Source organism: Sphaeramia orbicularis, chromosome 19 (assembly GCF_902148855.1).
Source record: "Sphaeramia orbicularis chromosome 19, fSphaOr1.1, whole genome shotgun sequence".
In the NCBI taxonomy this organism is placed as follows: domain Eukaryota; kingdom Metazoa; phylum Chordata; class Actinopteri; order Kurtiformes; family Apogonidae; genus Sphaeramia; species Sphaeramia orbicularis.
The window spans coordinates 49,084,790-49,105,020 of NC_043975.1; the positions used below are offsets into that span (position 1 = coordinate 49,084,790).

A 20,231-nucleotide genomic window follows, 5' to 3' on the forward strand; every position below is an offset into this window, starting at 1 on the left:
GCTCTGCTCTGTGTGGCAACCCAAATGCATATGGTAAAACAGGTGTGTGGCAATCAGCCTCATTATATCCCAAAAGGGGGTGTGGCAACAATAAAACAAAATGAAAAGAAAATCCAACAGAAACCAAAAATAAACAAAAAAAAAAAGGGAAGAGGAAAAAATCTAAAACAATAAGCCTATCAACCGGCCACTGACAGTCTGAATGTCAGTGTATGAGGTGATATGGAACTAAAACAACCAAATATAAAAATATAATATACATATAAAATAAAGTATAGAAGAGAACAGCTGTAGAAAAACTGTCCACTGGAGGAACCATTCTGCAGGAAAGGGTTCAAATGACTCCACTGGTCCCAAACACACCATGGTGCAGTCAGATGCAGCTGTTAGCTTTAGCCACCTTAGCTCGTGTATCTGTGCATTCAGATGCAGCTGTTAGCTTTAGCCACCTTAGTTCATGCATCTGTGCAGTCAGATGCAGCTGTTAGCTTTAGCCACCTTAGCTCGTGTTTCTGTGCATTCAGATGCAGCTGTTAGCTTTAGCCACCTTAGCTCGTGTATGTGTGCTGAGCTGCTCCTGAACACACACAGACCCTGTTTGGACTCAATGGGACTAAAGTGGAACTCTTGTGTTTTTCCCACTCATTCTTCCCATGAAAACCACCTGTAGTAGACGGTGTGTGTCTAAATGTATGTTGATTCGGATTGCTCTTCAACTGAGTCTTCCTCGGTCAGAAGGAACAGACAAACTCCAATGATACAGTTCTGAGGTTTAATGAGGCTGAAGAAATGGGAGCAGGTACATGGGAAGCGATGCTGGTACAGGTATTGGTTGAATGATTGAGTTGGTGGATATATGTGTGTAAGTGTGTGAATGTTTGTGTGTGTGTGTGTGGTTATCTGCAACAGACAAGGAACAAAGGAAATGTATCAGTAACAAAGCGCTTACACATTACACTGGAATGCAGTATAAACATCAGTAACAGAGCGCTTTACACATTACACTGAAATGCAGTATAACAGACCTGCAGTAACATAAAGAATCCCACAGAGGGCACTCTAACATCACGTATGCTCAATGCCATATAAACAGACCGGCAGTAGCATGGCGAATCCCACAGAGGGCACTCTAACACCAATTACGGTCATAGGCTTAAATAGCGTGATTAACTAAACGGTAAAAAGATGCCACACGAGCTAAATAAACAGTGAATAAAGACAAATACTGGTCAATAATAGGTTACTGACAGAGTATAGTCATCCACTAGATACTTTGGAGCGCACGAGGAGCGCTGCGGCAGGCCTTAGCGGTAGCATTAGCAACTGAAACCACAGGTACAACTTCACTATCTAACCCCCAGAAATAACACGCCTTTCATGCAAAATACTCTACTTACATCTTAAGGACGCACACGGTGGTTATACATTCAGGATTAAGAAGAATTATGACAGGATGTCAATTTCTGCTCTGTGGATGCTGCTGTCCTGCCGGACCAAAATGAAAGTAGCATACGCAACCACGAGTGAGCAGAACTGCAAGTCAAACAGATGAATCCTGGGTAACGTAGTCCTCCATCAGGGACTGGACTTTTAACAGCCGCCCCTGTATTTGCAGGACAAATACACTCATTACAAAGTCCACTAGTTTGGAGGCGTGTCACTTGTGTCTTCAGGCACTTCAGGAAGCTCCACCAGTTTGGTTACAGGGCGAATGTAGGTACTGTCCTTAACCTTCACCTCCGCGGCTCGGACAATGCCATCTGTTCCGGGGAAAACCTTGGTGATGGTCCCAACAGGCCACAGTCCTCTGGGAAGGTTGGGGTCCATGATCATCACGATTTGTCCCACAGCAGCGTTGTCAGTGGATTTCCTCCATTTCTGTCTCAGTTGCAGCCCTGGGAGGTAGTTCTGGACAAAGCGTTTCCAGAAATGGTCACTTATCATCTGACTGTGCTTCCACCTCCTGTTGGAAAGGGCATCATGAGGGCTGTACACTGCCTGTGGTAATGCAGCGTCGTGCCGCCCCATTAACAGAAGGTTTGGCGTGATGGGGTCCGGGTCGGCCACATCAGAGGAGGCATACCCGAGAGGTTTAGAGTTGAGGATGCCTTCAACCTCTATGAGAGCTGTTAAGAGCACCTCCTCTGCCACAGCCTGGTCTTTCAGGACAACTTGTAAGGCTGACTTGACTGACCTGATTTCCCTCTCCCAGGCCCCCCCGAAGTGAGGAGCATGAGGTGGGTTGAAGTGAAAGTTGATGGTCTGCTTAGCCAGCTGTTGCTGCAGCTCTGGAGCCATATTCTCAAAGGCGTTCTGCAGTTCTTTATGGCCACCTCTGAAATTGGTGCCCTGGTCAGACCACAGCTCATATGGTTTCCCCCGGCGGGCAATGAACCTGCGTAATGACATTAGGAATGAGTCAGTGTCAAGGCTAGGAAGAAGATCTAAGTGAACACATCTAGTGGTGAGGCATTTGTAGATGATCCCCCAGCGTTTCTCTCTCCTGCGTCCACACTTAATCAAGTACGGTCCGAAACAGTCTACGCCTGTAGACCAGAATGGCGGTTTGTACAGTCTCAGCCGAGATGAGGGAAGGTCAGCCATCTTTGGTGTAGACGGTGAGGAACGCCATCTCCTGCAGTCCACACAATGATACTGATGGTTTTTAATGGCCTGGCGTCCTCTAAGGATCCAGTAGATGCGGCGTATCTCAGCATAAAGTCTCTCTCTACCAGGGTGGAGGAGCTGGGTATCATAATGCTTTATGATGAGCTGAGTCAGAGGGTGATCAGGTGCCAGTACAACTGGGTGAATACTGACAGGATCTACCTCTGTAGCATGACGAAGGCGGCCGCCGACTCTAATCAGTCCGCTGAGGTTGTCATACTCAGGGGAAAGGGCACTGAGACGACTGCTTGGGCATACAGAGTGGCCTGTTTGAAGGGCTTGAACCTCCTCTGGGAAGCTGTCATTCTGTGCAGTGCGAAGCAGCTGGGTCTCTGCTTCCAGACGCTCAGCTGCAGTGAAAGAGGTGGCAGCCACCCCATGCAGGGAGTGGTGAGTAGCCACAATTAAGTCATCCATTGACGTGTATTGTGCAGCATCTGGCAGGTTCTGGGATACAGATGTGAGGCCACAGAAGGCTGTCTTTCTGAGCTCCTCACTACCGTTGTCTGGGAACTCTGTGGGGGGCTTTGGCCAGGTATCAGAGGGCTGTGAGAGGAAACGTGGGCCTTGTGCCCAGCGGCTGGAGACAGTGAGCTCTGACAGTGGTTTCCCTCTTGTGATGTCATCTGCTGCATTATCCTCAGAGTTCACATACCCCCACTGTTCTGGTGAGGTTAGCTCTTGTATCTCGCAGATCCGAGTCCCCACAAAAACTTTGTACCTGCATGAGCTCGACTGGATCCACTGCAACACTGTAGTAGAATCTGTCCACAGGTAGACCGAGTGCAAGGGTAGTGAGAGTTCAGTTTGGAGCACCTTGGCCAGTTGGGCACCTGTGAGCGCAGCACACAGCTCTAGCCGGGGCATTGATACTTGTTTGCGAGGTGCTACTCTGGAGCGAGCCATGATGAAGGAAGTGGAGATGTGTGCCTGCTGCTCTGTGGCTGTGAGGTAGGCGACAGCACCATAAGCCCTCTCAGACGCGTCACAGAAGATGTGAGCCTCATATATCACACTGTTGGCCTTATGAGGAGTGTAGCAGCGGGGAATGGTGATGTGTTGGAGATGGGACAATTCTTTCTCCCATTCGAGCCAGGACTGAAGCAGGTTTCCTTCTATGGGCTCATCCCATCTTCTCTCTGTGCTCCACAGAGCCTGCACAATGAGCTTTGCCCTTGTGGTGTACGGGCAGATATAACCCAATGGGTCATACTGACTGGCCAGTACCTTGTAGATATTGCGCAGTGTGACAGTGGTGTAGGTGACTGGGCGGTGCTTGTATCCCAAGACGTCGGTTGGGCAGTGCCAGCTGAGACCCAATGTTGACTCCTGTGGATCAAGCCTTTTAAAGTTCAGCCACAGTTCACAACTATCTGACCGGGCTGTGTGGGGTAGGTGATCAACCACCTCTGGGATGTTACTCGCCCACTGTCGTATCTCAAAGCCACCTTGGAGGAGCAACTCTCTCATCCTGTCAATGAGCAACTTTGCCTCCTGTGGGTCCGAAAGGGACTGTAGGCAGTTGTCCACGTAGAAGGCTGTGTGGACAGAATCACAGACATCTTTATGGGTGTCTTTGTGCTCCTTCACGTGGCTCTGAAGGGCAAAGGTAGCACAGCAGGGGCTACACGTTGTCCCAAATGGCAGGACTCTCCACTCATATACATCTGGGGGCCGCTCTGTTTCACCGTCTCTCCACAGGAACCGCAGCAGGGGGCAGTCTTCAGGGAGCAGGCGAACCTGGTGAAACATGGCTTTAATGTCTCCACTAACAGCCACAGGATACTGGCGGAAGCGGAGAAGCACACCTAACAGTGTAGGCCCCAGGGGAGGTCCTGGCAGGAGGTAATGGTTGAGAACAGTCCCTTGGAACTCAAAGGAGCAATTAAAGACCACCCGAGCCTTGTTGTTGTGATGTACAATGTGGTGCGGTACATACCAAGATTCAGTAGAGCTATGAATCTCTTCTGGAGATAGCTTCACCACATAACCAGTGTCTACCAACCGCTTAATCTCCTTGTTGTATGTGAGTGCCAGGTCTGGATTCTTGACTAGCTTACGCTCAGTGGACCTCAGAAGACCTTTGACTACTTCAGGAGAGATGTGCAGCTGAGGGAAGTCCCTCTTCCTGAGTAGCGGAGTGGCATATCTCTTTACACCCGCCACAGGCACTCTGATGGTTTTGGCCTCTAACATGGCTATGGCCTCTCTGTCCTCCTTTGAGCGGGTAACCTCCTTCTCAGGTCTATGGAGGGGAGCGTCTAGTTGCCACAGACGCTGCACATCCTGGTGTAGGGCCTCAGCGGGAGAAAGGCATGCTACGTTCAGGCAGTGCAACTCCCCTTGCTTTGTGGGCATACTGCTGCTTGGGCCTTGGATGGCCCACCCGAGCTTAGTGCAAACTGCCAAAGGTCCATGAGCTGGGCCGCGTAGAACTGGACGGACAGGAGTTATAAGGTGAGCATTGTCAGAGCCGATCAACACTAGAGGCTGTATCTGGTTGAATCCTTCAAGCTGCACTCGCTGTAGGTGGTGGTACTTCTCCTTTAACAGCTCCACTGGGCAAGACTGCTCGGCTAGGCTGAGCTGTTGGGCAGTAAAGGCACGTGTTATTGCATAGCGAACCTTTGGTTTGGCTTTGGGGGATACCTGAAATGAGACATAACCTCCCTTTATCTGGATCACATCTTGACGGATAGTGCGCAGAGATAGCATTTCCTCCTCCTGTGATAAGCCTAGAGACTTAACTGCAGCTGGGAGTATAATGGTTTTCTCTGAACCGTCGTCGAGGAGTGCATATGTGTCCAGAGATTTCTCTCGGTGGTGTAACTGGATGGGCACGACCTTGAGCATTACTCGGCTTGATTGACTGAGAGGACCCAGGAATACTTTGCTGGTGCTCACTGTTAAGATGTTAGGATCCCGCTTCCTCGCCTCAGCCAGATCATGGAGCACTAATAAGTGCTGTTCTCCACAGGTGCTGCATGGCTTCTTGAGGGTGCACTGCTCGGGAGTGTGTTTACGGCCACAGCGCCAGCATTTGGATTTCTCCTTTATCCAAGTGGCTACAGCATTGAGTTCTAGCTTCTTAAAGTCTACACAGCCACTGAGGTAGTGCTCTGTCCCTTCACAGTAAGGGCAATATGGCTTAACCTTCTGTTTCTTCTTAAAGGTGGAAGAAGGACTAGTAGCTTGTGCTTTAAGGTCTGTCTTTGGCTTTGGCTGCGCAGGATCTGTGCCATAATAAATGGATGTGGACTTACTTTGAGTCTTGCACCCTGCAGAGGATCTGGGGTTGCCCCTCTCTGGGCGTGGTCTGTCTGATGGCTGTGGCTGTGTAGCTTGTCTTGATAGCTGCAAAACTTGGGACTTACGTTCGAGCCATTCAGACAGGTCATACATGTTGTATGTGCGGCTGCTGCCAGTGCGTATGACACCACGTGTGATGCAGTACTCAATAAAACTATCTCTGTAGCTAGGAGGGAGCTTACTGAGTAACCTGTCAACATGTGAACCGCACTGGAGCTCACTAGCTGCGACATCGTCCATCATACTAAGGAGGCCTACTAGGCTTGACACTGCTAGGGAAAAATCCTCAAAGGCTTGAGGGTCACCTGCTTTAATAGGAGAGCAGTTAAGTATAGTACTCAGCTCACTCTGGACTAACTGCCTGGGCTGCCCATATCTCTGCTCCAGAGCTCTCATTGCACTAGAGTAGGGAGTGCGATCATGAATGTAGCGCCTGGCCACCTGTAAAGCACAGGGATGCTCTAAATGATCCAGCAAGATGTGGTATTTATACTCCTCTGTGAGGTGAACATGTGGCCCAAGTAAGCTGTCCAATCCTTTCTTCAGTAAGGCAAAGTCACTCTCTCTTCCTGATTTGAATGTCACCAGTCTAGGCTTTGGGATGCCATATGAGGAGGCTACGATCATCTCCATCAGGTTTGGCTGGGTAACCTCTGCTGCAGAATGCATGGTGGCTGGTGAATGATATGCAGCAGGTGTTGACGGGTAAGCAGAGGCTGACTGATAGGCATCAGAGTAGTGACTTGTTGAAACAGGAGGCGGAGCCACATAAGGCTGGCTATAGGTCTGCGGCGCTAACACTCCCTGTGGCTTATACAGGGGTGTAGCTGAGGCTGCATAGATGGGCTGTGCAGAATCAGAGAGTACCTGGTTAGAGCTGCTTAGAGGCGGCTGGAGTTGGTACGTCTGACTGTAGAGGGGATTGGCCTGACGTGGTTCAAGCCCCCCAAGCTGCACTGATTGGGCCACTTGAAAATCAGGTTGTAGAGACTGTTGCATCACATGATTCACTCTAGTAGGCTGAGCGGGTAGCGGTGCCGGCTGGATATCTGAATAAACTGGAGGGGTTCTCAGCTGTGGTGCAAGCTGTAGAGCAGGCTGACCTACAGGCTGGAAGGCAGTATTCCCCCTGGGTTGAACTGCTGGCTGTGATACTGGCGGTGGCTGAAACACAGGCTGAAGTTCAGCAGGCTGCTGTGCTGGTCGAGCTATAAGGCTTGCCTTTTGTGGTGGTAAAGATGCAGCAGGTTCAACTGGCCTTAACAGGTTCACAGGTGTGCTAGTGTCCAGCCTTGCTGCTGGTGCCATGATGTTCAGCTGATCAGTGGTACGGACGCTGCGCATGCCCAAACTGCTAATGTGTGATGGTTGAAGGAGAGTGGGAACGGAAGCAGCTCTGTATTGTTGTGGAGCATGACTGCTTTGAGGGAGAGGGCTGCAGGACTTGCATCCTTGCTCCAATTTCTCCATACGCTTGGTTAATGCACCACTGGTCTCCTTCATAGTGATTTGCATTTCATCCATCATTTTCAATACTCTGCCCCAAGCTGCCTCCATTATGCCCCATCTTTCAGATTCCTCAGAACTGCTGCTTGATGCTTCCTCCTCTGGATCAGGTAAGTCGTGCTCATAGTCCACCAGATGTCCCGGAAGCTTCCTGCTCCTGCGTGAACGGGGACTGTGCTTTGGACTGTTCCTTTGAGAAGGTTCATCTTGTTGAGTTGTCATCTTGTTGACTCAGCCAATGAGCATCCGGCTCGAAGGACCACTTGTAGTAGACGGTGTGTGTCTAAATGTATGTTGATTCGGATTGCTCTTCAACTGAGTCTTCCTCGGTCAGAAGGAACAGACAAACTCCAATGATACAGTTCTGAGGTTTAATGAGGCTGAAGAAATGGGAGCAGGTACATGGGAAGCGATGCTGGTACAGGTATTGGTTGAATGATTGAGTTGGTGGATATATGTGTGTAAGTGTGTGAATGTTTGTGTGTGTGTGTGTGGTTATCTGCAACAGACAAGGAACAAAGGAAATGTATCAGTAACAAAGCGCTTACACATTACACTGGAATGCAGTATAAACATCAGTAACAGAGCGCTTTACACATTACACTGAAATGCAGTATAACAGACCTGCAGTAACATAAAGAATCCCATAGAGGGCACTCTAACATCACGTATGCTCAATGCCATATAAACAGACCGGCAGTAGCATGGCGAATCCCACAGAGGGCACTCTAACACCAATTACGGTCATAGGCTTAAATAGCGTGATTAACTAAACGGTAAAAAGATGCCACACGAGCTAAATAAACAGTGAATAAAGACAAATACTGGTCAATAATAGGTTACTGACAGAGTATAGTCATCCACTAGATACTTTGGAGCGCACGAGGAGCGCTGCGGCAGGCCTTAGCGGTAGCATTAGCAACTGAAACCACAGGTACAACTTCACTATCTAACCCCCAGAAATAACACGCCTTTCATGCAAAATACTCTACTTACATCTTAAGGACGCACACGGTGGTTATACATTCAGGATTAAGAAGAATTATGACAGGATGTCAATTTCTGCTCTGTGGATGCTGCTGTCCTGCCGGACCAAAATGAAAGTAGCATACGCAACCACGAGTGAGCAGAACTGCAAGTCAAACAGATGCATCCTGGGTAACGTAGTCCTCCATCAGGGACTGGACTTTTAACACCACCCGTATGTGGAGGTTCAAACATGGACGACCTCTGCTTTGGAAATGTTACCTCGCACTTTTCGCCGTTAGCTTCTAGCTTCTCCACAGGTGGCTAATGCTGTTGTTGGTGGTGAGTCTTTGCTCCTGCTCAGTGCAGTCTTCATCTCAGTTTTCGTGGTTCCGTCGTCTCGGTGCTGCCGTCTGCTGGTTGTTCTGTAACTACAAAGTAGCAAATGACCAACCTTCAGCTGCAAATCAATCTTCATTTTGTAATCACTAGTAGGTCTAAAATGCTGTAAGACAACAGAAAAACAGCAATAAAATCGAAGTGAGTAATCAAACAAAATTAAGGTAAAGATTAGATAACTCCAAATATTACATGGATCAGAATGCACATGACCAGTTGGAACGAAAAATCAAGGGTGAATAAAATGAGCATAAACCACACGTAGGCTTAGAAAGTCAAAACAGCAATAAAATCTGGGTAATGTAAACAACAATCAGCGAGTAAATAATTACTTCTAAATACTAGAGAACTTTAACAATCAATAACAAACAATAAGTAACACTAAACTAAATCAAAGAGATACGAGTAAGAATTTCTAAATATTAAAAATTGGAAATACACAAACAACCAATAATCAATACTAAAGAATTTCAGAATAATCAATACTAAAGAATTTCAGAATAATCAATACTAAAGAATTTCAGAAATACCTGAACCACGATAATCAATACTAAAGAAATCTATCTGCATAAATCAACACAGATCAATAACTGAAGATCCAAGAATGCCAAAGTGACAACAAATCTATACATTGATTATAAATGCATAGACAACAACAGATCAGCTGATAGGATCAACTAAATCAAAGATCAATGCTTGGAGAAGTAGGGCAGTATAAAGACAACTGATCAATCAGTGAACTTAAACAAATAAAACCAATACTAATCAAATCTATAATCAATTATAAGTGCATAGACAGCAACAGATCAATTAATAGGATTAACTGAATCAATGGGAGACGACTGATTACTTCTAAATGCAAAACATGGACAAGGTAATCTGATAGAGATTAATCAGAAATAGCTAATAGGAATAATGGAATTAAATCAGGCAATGTAAAGTGATTATTATACTTCTAATTATTTATGGGCCAAAACCTAAAGAATAAAACTAAGGGAAATAGAGTTGGACTTCAGTCAGTGTGTCATTCCAAAAAGTTTCACTAGATGAAGCCAAAGCCTGCCTTATGCAAATTAGGCTGTCTGATGGCCCTGTCTCTGTTCTAATTTAACCAGATATGTTTATAGAAGATTGTGTAAAGAATGGAATAGAGTCAATAAACTTGAATAAGGTTTCTCCTTTTTCTTTTAAATTCGCACTGCCAGTTCTATTAGCCCTCTGTACTTATCTGGTCTCAAAATGGAACTTTCCAACCAGAATGAACTCAATACTTCAAGAATACTTTCAAATGGAGGCACAGTAATATGTTACGTCTGTTGGTCTCTACTCTTTGCATTACCCTTAGTTGCCTCAAGAATACTTTAAGAATACTTTCAAACAGAGTCTCTCAGCTATCATCCCAAACCTTAGTTCTTTTTAAATAAAAAACAAACACAAACAGCTCTGTCGGCTGTCAGCCCGTACCTTAGTTCCTTTAAAAAATAAATAAATAAATAAACACAAACAGCTCTGTCGGCTGTCAGCCCGTACCTTAGTTCCTTTAAAAAATAAATAAATAAACAAACACAAACAGCTCTGTCGGCTGTTGGCCCGTACCTTAGTTCCTTTAAAAAATAAATAAATAAATAAACACAAACAGCTCTGTCGGCTGTCAGCCCGTACCTTAGTTCTTTTAAAAAAATAAAAACAAACAACATATGAACAATGTAACAACAAATACTTCCACTCCACACTCTGTATGCAAATATGCACATAAGTTTTGGCAAGCCTCAAAATTTAGAAAAGTCAATATGCAGAATTCAATTTAAACTGGATCCTGCTTCCTCACCTACACTCTTACACATATACTCACTTAGAGACACCGTGGGGGCTTGTCAAACGCAGAATTCTTCAGGTTTCTTCAGGTTCTTCCTCAGGAGATGTTTTTTCTGGGTTGTTCGTTTCTTCCTCTCATGTTTTTCCCTCTCTGACCTGTTACTGGGCACAAAAATGCACCGTCAGCCAGATGTCAGATAGAGAGCGACATGAGAAAAAAAACTGAAAAAGCTGTTCTTTTCTTCTTCCCCCCTTCAATGAAATACCTGCATTCTCCACCAAACTGTTGTCGTTTTGTTTCGCAAAAACAAGGTGAAACCAGTGGATCGTCTCAAAGAAGAGGGATTTACTTTGGCTCATAAAAGGTAAACAGGCATACTGACAGCGTCTCGATGTCCCAATACCAGTTGCATCTAGTGAACGGTCTTTTTCAAGGATTTTTCTGAGTTGTTACATGTATGTGTTTACGTAAATGGTAGATAAGTCCATGTCTCAGCTGGCGCCACTGTCTCTGTGGAAGGCCTTGACACCCTAAGATGGTTTCTAACAGCTTGTATGAACTTTATACAGAGTAAAAGTGTGTCCAAAGTTCACATATAGTATAATATGGTTAAATAATGACATAATAAAAGTAAAAGTAAATAAAAGTATAGATCCATAAATATTCAACATTTAGCAGCATATATCTGTACATATGGTGTCAGACACAATTATTTAAAGGTTGAAAATCCATACTTGACTAAATAAAAAAGAATAATTAGCTTTTTGTTGTGTCTTACGGTGTTGACAAAAACAAAGTAATGACAGGAAAAACACCTGTTTGATGGAAAAAATAAAAAATGGGGAGGTTGCATCACTGTAAAACTTGGTGGCCAAGAAATGGTTCTATGACTTTAAGACTTAAGATTTTTTTTAAAAATTAGAACTTTTTTTTCTACAAAAAAAAAAATAAATCCTGTTTTGTCCAAAATCTCAAGAATCAGTGAACTACATGTAAATTTGATCCTAAATATCTTTGAAAATGCTGCTTCTTTTTAGTAATAAAGATTTACTAACACTAAACTAAATGTTTTCATTTTTTGTGACAGGTGTCAGCTTAGTTTTTAGAGTAAGATAATTAGCTTTATGCAGATTATGTTTAATTATTTCTTACACAAAAAATATATACTTTCAATTAATCTGTAATGAAACTCATAAATTAAAGACTTTAGATGGAGTTTATCATTTACTGACTGAATTTGGTGCCTCTAACGCTTCAACTCTATCATGATAATTAATGCATCTTAACTGAAGATACAGAAACTCTACAAAAAAGTTATAAAACTTCATCGCACTGAACAGTTCATTTCTTTGTTCTTCTGATAGATGTGGATATTATTAATTTTATATAATATATACTGTAAATACAGACTGTGGGTTGGATCAAATAAAATTCCTCTTTTCTACATGTGTTCATTGTTCAGCCTGAAGGTTTTCTGTTTTTGTGGTGATAATTTTCAAAGCAGTTTGTACCAGATAGATTGGATTTTAATGTTACAACAGGATTATCAAATCACACTGACACTATAATTATACTTGTGTATTTTAAAACACCAAAGTTCATCCAGTTTTGAGGTTCATGAAGCAGAATTCCCATATGTCTATTTACTAATAATATTAAAGACCTTACATTACTATGTACTACTGAGTTTCATTTTCTCCTCGAATTTCATTAACCATGACAACGGTCAGGCATCACTGCTGAACCGTGACAACAGACAGGTTTCAGGACCAAAGATAGAAAGATGAAAATAGTCACTAAAACTCAACGTTACATCATTAAAATAAAATACTGATGTTTGATGAATATAAATTTTAATCACTGCAAAACAGTTTAATAATCAAACAGTTGTAGAAGTTTGTAAATCAGACCCATTAATGCAACATGTAGATGAAATCAGTATTAACATCAGAGGATTTTCACTCCTCATACTCAGTTTGTGGAACAGGTTGTGTTACTGATAGAGAACATTTGTTCACTGAATGAAAATACTCTGAGAAACATTAAATTTCACATGTTGATTGAATCTGATAAAGAATGAACATCAGTCTGTGAGCAGACACTGAACCTTGAAATACCTGAAATATTAACAAACTACAAACATTTCAAACATATTTGCCCACCATGTGGAATTACAACAAAATAATTGCCTCATCGGAATATTTAGTTTTTTAAATATTAATTTTTGAATGAATCTTTCTGAACCTGTACAGCGTTGAATTGATTATGATGTAAAATCAACTCCCACATATTCCCAATCAATACTCAAATAAAGTGATTGATCCATTGAGGTGATTGATGATTAGAGTTAATCCAGGTCCCTGTTGGAGTGAGTCCTGATTTCCATACAGTGACTTTGCATCAGCAGCACCATGCTCCAGTGCTCTGGGAGAGTTTATAGTCCTGACACTGGAACTGTGGATGACTGACAGCTGTCCTTCATCACAACACAACACACACAAATCCTCCTCATCAAAAGCATGACTTTGGTCTCCGTCCTCATCTGGACTCTCCTCTGCTGCTGCTTCACAGGTAAAGTCCAGACAATCCAACTCCTCTCCTCTATGAACATCCGTCCCTCTGAGATGAAGAAGACAAAACCATGACGCTGCTTTATGTTTGTGTCTCTGTATCCTCAGAGTCCAGAGGCCAGGTCACAGTGACTCAGCCTGGAGCAGTGAGCTCTGATCTGGGAGCCTCCACCACCATCACATGTACCACCAGTCAGGATGTTTATGGCTCAGACCGTTTAGCCTGGTACCAACAGAGAGATGGAGAAACTCCTAAACTTCTCATTTACTATGCCACCACTCGACAATCAGGGATTTCCAGTCGTTTTTCAGGCAGTGGATCAAACTCTCATTTCACTCTGACCATCAGTGATGTTCAGGCTGAAGATGCAGCAGTTTATTACTGTCAGAGTTTTCATGTTATCAACAGTCAGAATGTGTTCACACAGTAAAAAACTGTCGTACAAAAACCTCCTTCAGCTGCAGAGGAACTGATCTGATCCACAGCTGCACTGAAACTAAAACACTAGATGTAACAACACTATCCAATCCATAACTGGGATAAATCACACTATTTAACACTTTATTATTATTGTTTTTACACAGTTTTCAATCATGAGCTGAGCATCAAAACAACCTGTTAATAATTTTTTAACCCCTCCATGATTATTGAATTCCATTTCTTTGATGGTTTTCACTTGTTTTCATTTGTCTTTATGTTCAAGTTCTTTCACAAAACTAATAAATATCGTCAGTGTTCGAATGATGAAAATTCCGTCACATTATGCAGGTCATATTCTGTTACGATGTGAGTTTGTGAGCTTTGGTTTTTCATAGTTTGTTTAAGAACTGTACATAATTCTGTGTGCTGGGTCACACATTTTTTATTTGGATGTGTGATTGTAGGTTCAATCATATGGGAGTGGTAGCAATTCAAGACTGGGCCAGTATAATTCAGATGGACTAATTAGGCTGGTTTTTCAAAATGTTTCTGTAATCTGTGTGTTGCACACCTAAAATAGTGTGACCCCTTTTTGTGTGTTTTTTTAAATCTACACTTTTATTTTATGACTTTCTTTTTATTAATGTTTCCATTTTGCTGCAAAGTGTAATGCTTAACCTTGTCCAGTGATGGTGCTGTGAACTGTCATGGCACTGGCAGTGTGGATAACAGGGGTTTACAATAGGAGTTATGAGGTAGGAACTATTCTTCTACTCCAGTTTCCTCTGGGGTACTATAGTGATGCACTGCCCCTCGTCCTCAGATGCATTCTGGGAAGAAGAACAGTGAGTGAAGTTTCCTCATTGCTCTGTTTGTTCTGTGTCATTTGGATCTGGTCCACATCAGGACCAAACAGTCATTGTTATTGTGGCTCTCAGCGCTCTGGGACCGGTAACATGAGCACTGGGCCGTTAGCAGAAGTCAACCACATCTAAGCAGATCAGGATCCACATTCATGTCTTTTTATGTGTGGATCTCTTTCCAAACCTCTGGCCACAATTTTTTTCTTTTTTGTTCAAAGTTTCACAATATACTTAGTCGGTAATAGTAAAAATGTGATGAGTGGTAATACCATACATGCATTTCATTCAAGCACACGGGTAATTGTTAATGACACACTTAATGTTTTCTATTGAAATATTTAATTTATTGATGAAAAGAATTAAAATGTTTATGTATAAACCTTCAATGACCAAAATAGAACACTTTATAACAAGGTGTCATTATTTAATGGGATCAAATCCTATTTACATTGTCCAGCAGTATAAAAAAATGATCTGTCAACTGTATTTAATTTGACCCTTTATTGGACAAAATCAGCAAAAAGTGAATAAAACACAACATAACAATGAACGCAAAAACCCCAGGTTTGATGTACAGACGTTTATTTGTGGTCAAACACTGAACCAATATTGCAGCAGTGAGAGAAGCCTGAAAATGTTTGCTGTTCAAAGTGTTGAAATGACACAAAGCCAGAGAGTTGGAGAGACAGAGTGAGCTGATGAGCAGAGTCAGAGCAGTAGGTGATCCCCAGTGAGTGGGCTCAGTACTGGGAACACTGGTGTGTCCTCAGTGTGTGTGAGAGTGCAGACTGGGAGCCCTGGGTGGCCTCACAGGTCACAGAGTTCACCTTCCTCCACTGGTCTGCAGGGAGCCTCAGGGTGCTGCTCCAGCTGTAGTGGCCGTCCTTCTGCAGCACCGCGGGGCTCCTGCTCTCCTCCCAGCTGATGCTGCTGCCGCCGTTCACCTTCCAGGACAGACTCCAGTCTGAGGGGAAGCCCTTGTTGGCCAGGCACATGAGCGTGGCCTTCCCCTGCTGCAGCTCCTCTGTGGAGGGGGGCAGCACCGTCAGGGTGGGACGGGTATCACCTAGGAGACACCAATCAGCTTAGAGGACAGGGACCACACAGCTGTCAATCACACATCCCATACTTGGACACAGTGACTATGTGAGAGGGGATTTTCTCCTTGAAGGACTTGGTGTCAGATGGTTTTTCTGCTCCACCAGTCACTCACTCACACATGGTTTCACTTCCTGGAAACAAACTCAACTTGGAAATCAGCACAAACAGTCCTCATATGAGCTGAAATACAGCAAAGTGCACTGAAAGAACATGTTCAACCAAGTCTGTGCTGTGTTCTTTCAACTGTTTGACAAAGTCACCAATGAAATCAGAATAATCTGTATTGTCATTAACATTCATTCAAACCTATTTATATTGAAACCAACATAAAGACAACAGTGATTCAGTTCTTTTATCACTGACACAACCTGATGATAAACTGTTAAATATAAAATCAAATAACCTCTGAAAATTAATAGTAGTTTAGCCTTGGACAAAATCTGAGCTGAGTTGAAAAAATCACATATTTGTCTCATTTGTTCACGAGAAATGACGATAAAAACAGATCAAACTCAAGGCGATAGGAAACATCTGTATTAGAAACAAAGACAGACTGTATATGATGGAAAATGTCTAATATTCATGGTTCTGTTCAACGTTGTGAACATATTTACTGTCAAACACAAACAGACACATGACAGAGTTAAGAACAAACAGCGACATAAATAACTGACGACAATCACACCTTCATGTTGATTTCAATTATCACTGTGCAAATCACTATAAATGATTCCAACATAAACTACAAACTGTAACTGACACAATGAGAAGATATTGAGACATTTTTCAATTGTACATCTGTTTGTAGATTTAGTTGAGTTTTTTTTTAATGTCACTGATATGATAAACTAATATGTTTATGGTGGAACATGACAATGAACTGATGTAAACTTGGACTAAAGTCTGAACTCTTCTCATTTACATTAGTTTAAACATCAGTGAGACATAGATAATGAAAGAAATGTTTAGGAAAGCTGCACTGAGGACGACGACCAGGAATAAATACAACCTGAAAAGTTTTACACATTTAAAAAACACATTTGATCCATTGGAAAAAAACACAAACAAACAATAACTAAATACAAAGCCTTAATTTGTGATACTGAGAATTTGTGCATAATCTTCCTTCAACATCCAGTCTGGTTCCTCCACCAGAAGTCCACCACAGTGATACAAACTGAGTCCAACAACAACCTCTGAGTGTAGAGACACGGCTGTAACTGATCACACTAAAACTACAAGTCCTCAAGTCTCAGCTTTAATCTAAACTATCAATTATGTTCCTGTCTTTACACCACAACTACATTCCACTCATTTCACATATTTCTGTTACCAAACACCTACTGTTCACTAACATTTAAAGTAGATATACAGTCATTAAAAAGGTAAAAATTCTATCTGAGAAAATAAATATTGCTGATAAATGATTGAAATTTTTTTGAATTTTGCACTTACTTCCAACATCCAGTCTGGTTCCTCCACCGAACGTGTACCACAGTGATACAAAGTGGTTGAGGTCGTCGTACAAAAACCTCTGAATGTAAAGACACGGCTCTGTGACTCTGAAAACAACAAACTCAACAAAGTCAGTGTGAATCTGTAAAACACAGCAGCATCAGGACAAAATGAATCACAACACAAAACACATCAGTACAAATATAAATGTAATTCCAGATTTATTCCATTTGTAAATGCATGTGAAATTAACTGAATTGAACTGTGCAGATGACAAAAGAAATAAAACAGACATTTACACAAGAAACATTTAGAGACAAAAAATACTAATCTTATCCCTGACACATTCCTAATCAATCCAGTGTAAATGTATTGGTCTCTCACACAAATGAGGTAATCTATGTCACAGACCTTCCTATCGATCACATAAGGGCCAGAGAAACGGGCTGATGGAGCAGAGGCAAGACAGGGAAGCAAAAGTAGGACTTTGTCACCAGGCTTAAAATGACGTACCACTGCTTTTTTATCAAAGCGCTCCTACATACTGGCTTGAGAAGAAGAAAGTGCTGCCTTAGATAAAATAGCAGCCTGCTCTAACTGTTCCCGACACTTTGACACAAACTCTGACACACTAGTTTTGGTGGATGACAGAGACAGAAGACGTTCTTTAAGCACTTTAAGTGGACCACGTATTTTATGCCTGAACACTAGTTCAGAAAGACTAAATCTTATGGACTCTTGAGTAGCATTTCTAATAGCAAAAATCACAAATGGTACTCCCTCATCCCCGTCTCAAAGCAATACTTGCTCAACATGGACTTTAATGTCTGATGCCAGGGCTGTAAGGCACCCTGTGACTCTGGATGAGAAGCACTAGACACAGCATGAGATATACTAAGGGACTGTAACGTTTTCTTGAAGGCTTTGGACAGGAAGTAGGTAACCTGATCGGTTTGTACAACTTTAGGGAGTCCGAATGTCATAACAAACTTGGTTAAGGCTTTAATAACTGCTGGAGCTGTGATTTTTCTTCACGGGATTGCGTCAGGAAACCTAGAGAAAACACAAAGCAGTAACCAAAAACTGATTTCCTGATTTAGTCTTAGGTTGGGGACCCACACAATCAACAATAACATGTTCAAATGGCTTACCAACGGCAGGAACAGGGCGGACTGGTGCTGGCAGAACTACTTGGTTGGGTTTCCCCACAGCCTGGCAGGTTGTACAGGTGTTGCAGAAGCAGACTACATCGCCTTTCAAACAAGGCTGGGTCAACAACCTCAGAGGATGGATACACTTTCCCACCTGCAATGTCATTCTCATAATGAAATCTATCCCATCAATAGGAAATTGGTCACGACAGCTACTTGAAACACACCACTAAACAACTTTGATTCGACATGGACATTATGCAGAGGAGCCGGTATATAACTCAAACCCATGCCTTTCACAATGGTACTTAAGTGACAATCAGTTTTAAAACTGAGGCAACACACTGGACAAAATAAATGACTGAGAGCCTCTTGTATCTCGCAGGACCTTAAGTAGGTGCTTGGCTTCTCCTGGGATTGAAACGAAAGCCTCAAAAATGAAAGGCTTAAAACAATCATTAGGGGCAATAGGCTGACAGGAATCAGTAGTACCAGTGAACACCCTGGGAACAGTCTTAATGAGTCCCACATCTTTCACTTTAGATAAGCCAACTGGTTGCTTGTGTTTTAGTTCATCGCACTCCGAAATCAAGTGACCAGTTTTGTGGCAGTAGAAGCATTGTTTTGGCCTCTCAGACTTGTAACTGTCTGAAAAATCAAACTGAGTGGGTTTTCCATTACCTTTCAACAAAGGCGTAGACTCACGCTTAAAGACATTTTTATGCGTAAGAGCGAATTTGTCGGTGGAAACAGGGACTTGCTGGAGTGTAGAAACTTTTTGTTCGTTTAGATAAACAATAATACTCTCGGGAAGAGGAAAATCTTCAAAAAAGGACAGCTCATGAAGTGCAGCACAAGTGTTAACTTTATTAGCAGAACACCACTGGTCAAACAAAAGACTTTTCTCACAAGCAAAATCAACCAAACTCTGGTTGAATGGCTTTTTGAGCCCACTAAAACGCTGCCTATAAGCCTCAGGCACAAGCTCATAAGCGTGTAATATACCTCCTTTCAACTTCTCATAATTCAGACGATCAGACACAGACAGCGAGGCGCAGGCTTCTAAAGCTTTACCACTGAGTTTACATTGTAGTAAAATTGCCCAAACGTCTGCTGGCCAATGTAACACGGACGCAATGCGCTCAAAAGCACCAAAATAAGACTCTATTTTGATCTCACGAAAAACCGGGACAAACTGTATATTCTTAGACACATCAAATACATCAAAGGAACCAACCAAGACTGGTTGCTCTGTGCCTAAACCTCAGGCCACTTGCAACTCTAATTTATGCATTTGAAGAACTGATTTGACCTCCAACTTTTTCAACTCTACCTCCCTGGCGGTGGCAGCATCCAATTCAATCCATTTTAGTTTAAGCTCATGTCAGAGCTGAAACTCCCGATCCCTCTCTTCTTTTTTGGGTTTTAAGCTGGGTTATGCGCATGTCCATACGGGGATCCTCAGGAGATGATTCTGCCCTTACATCTGCAGATGTCCGAGGCTTGTCCTCCGATTCACCCATGGAACTGGTGCATACACTTGCGGCAGGCTGCTGTGCACCCACAGCCACCTCTGGATGACGACCCACCGGGGACACCACTGCAGCTCCCGCTGTCGTCGACTCACAACCGAAATCACCTGACACAGGCACATCTATAACACCCTCGTTAACTAAGACAGCTGATATTGCTTCCCGCAATCAACCAACAAGCAGCACTGTTGAGACAGTACTGCCATAGTGTCTGGCGATCTCCACCAAATCAGACTTCCTACAGGCATCAAATACAGCCAACATAGGATTAGCTACAAACTCCACTAAATCAAATGCAGCCATTACTCACCAGGCAAAGAGTCAATGCTGATCCGGATCACAGCTGATCACCCCCTCGAAATCAGCTGGGTTGCACCTGGACACAAATGAGCCGGCCTGCGCACCTAAAGAAACCTCATGCGCGCACGCGCACACTTGCTCCACACCTTCCCAAAGTGGAACAGGAAACCAGTCA

General features: G+C 43.1%; 2 gene segments (V, D, J or C); one reads left to right on the top strand and one right to left on the bottom strand.

The window, feature by feature from the left end:
- The first annotated feature begins 13,182 nt into the window (after positions 1 to 13,182).
- LOC115439577 (Ig kappa chain V region 3381-like) lies at positions 13,183 to 13,664 on the top strand. The segment is given in 2 exon segments: positions 13,183 to 13,234; positions 13,342 to 13,664. Coding segments are annotated over 2 exon segments (375 nt in total).
- A 1,395-nt stretch (positions 13,665 to 15,059) lies between these two features.
- The window catches only part of LOC115439571 (Ig kappa chain V-III region MOPC 63-like), a 55,564-nt gene continuing 50,392 nt past the window's right edge, over positions 15,060 to 20,231 (bottom strand). Inside the window, 2 exon segments of the V gene segment in view lie at positions 15,060 to 15,583; positions 17,074 to 17,111. Of these exon segments, the coding sequence occupies positions 15,258 to 15,583; positions 17,074 to 17,111 (364 nt within the window).